General features: G+C 68.1%; 1 protein-coding gene across 1 annotated transcript in view; it reads right to left on the minus strand.

Moving 5' to 3' along the window:
* Positions 1-1082, minus strand: part of SEMA4B (sema domain, immunoglobulin domain (Ig), transmembrane domain (TM) and short cytoplasmic domain, (semaphorin) 4B) — an 18997-nt gene that overhangs the window by 3289 nt on the left and 14626 nt on the right. The window contains exons 6-9 of the mRNA XM_009321499.1: positions 805-956; positions 452-662; positions 250-365; positions 17-55 (exon numbers count right to left, since the gene is read on the minus strand). Of these exons, the coding sequence (XP_009319774.1) occupies positions 17-55; positions 250-365; positions 452-662; positions 805-956 (518 nt within the window). The remainder of the gene's footprint in view (positions 1-16; positions 56-249; positions 366-451; positions 663-804; positions 957-1082) is intronic.

The following is a 1082-nucleotide window of genomic DNA, read 5'->3' on the forward strand; positions in this document are numbered from 1 at the left end:
AGTTGGCGAAGGGCACCTGAGCCACCGCTGTGTAGGTGGCTGCGTAGACCAGGCCCTGCGGGAAGGGACACAGCGGGGTCAGCAGCACGACCACAGCTCCGGAGCCGTGCAGTGGGGTCGGCTTCTGCACACCCCCACCCTCCCAGGCTCCCTGGCCCCAGCCCACGAGCAGGACCTGCCCCATGCAGGCTGAGCCCACAGCATCCCCCCCCTCGCTCCAGCCCCAGCACGCCCGTGCCCGGCTCCTGCCTGGTCCTGGTCCAGCAGCAGCTGGAGAACGGGCTGGCCAGTGGGGAAGAGGCGGATCTCCTCGATGATGTGCACCCTGTGGTTCACGCGCACAGCTTTGTGCAACCTGCCATCGTCTGCAAACACAAGGGTCCTGCTGAGAGGGGCTGGGGCACGCGGCGTGCTGGCACCCGCCCTCTCGGCAGCCTGCAGCTGCACCCACCTGTGCCCAGGAAGAGGACGTCGTAAGTGCCGTGGAGGCCCTGTGCACGGTGGACACCAATCTGCTGGTAGCGTAGGCGGCTCTGCAGCAGCAGCGGCAGGCTGGGCACAGGGCTGTCCATCAAGAAGTGGTCCTTGATGAAGTTCAGCACCCGGTCTGGCATCTGGAGGGACGAGTTGATCTTCAGGTGCCGCGTGTGGCTGGTGATGCACTGGGGAGAGAAGAGGGGGCTTGGCCAGGGCATGGGGCAGCGGGCAGGCAAGTGGCCGGTGCCATGGGGGCTGCCAGGACCAGGAGAGCGTGAAGGGCTGCCCCGCGTCCTGCACCTGGGCAGGCACCAAGGAGGCACATACCGTGCCCGGCCGGGGCTCCGGCACAGGGCCGGTGTCTGTGTACCACTGCTGCGTCTCGCGGTTCACCTCCTTGTAGAGCCCACCGAAGGCTCGCTGCACGCTGTGCATGGGGAAGGCGCACACAGCCGAGCTGCCCAGGCCGCCCTTGTTCCTGGCAGGGGAGAGGCAAAGCCCGTGGCAGGATCAGGTACCCCAGCTCTGCCGAGCCCCTGCGCCACCCCAGGAACCTGAGCGTGGCCAGAGCCGACCTGCACCTCCCCGACCGCCCCGTGGTGCTG

This window comes from Pygoscelis adeliae, unplaced genomic scaffold (genome assembly GCF_000699105.1).
Source record: "Pygoscelis adeliae isolate BGI_AS28 unplaced genomic scaffold, ASM69910v1 Scaffold13, whole genome shotgun sequence".
Classification (NCBI taxonomy): domain Eukaryota; kingdom Metazoa; phylum Chordata; class Aves; order Sphenisciformes; family Spheniscidae; genus Pygoscelis; species Pygoscelis adeliae.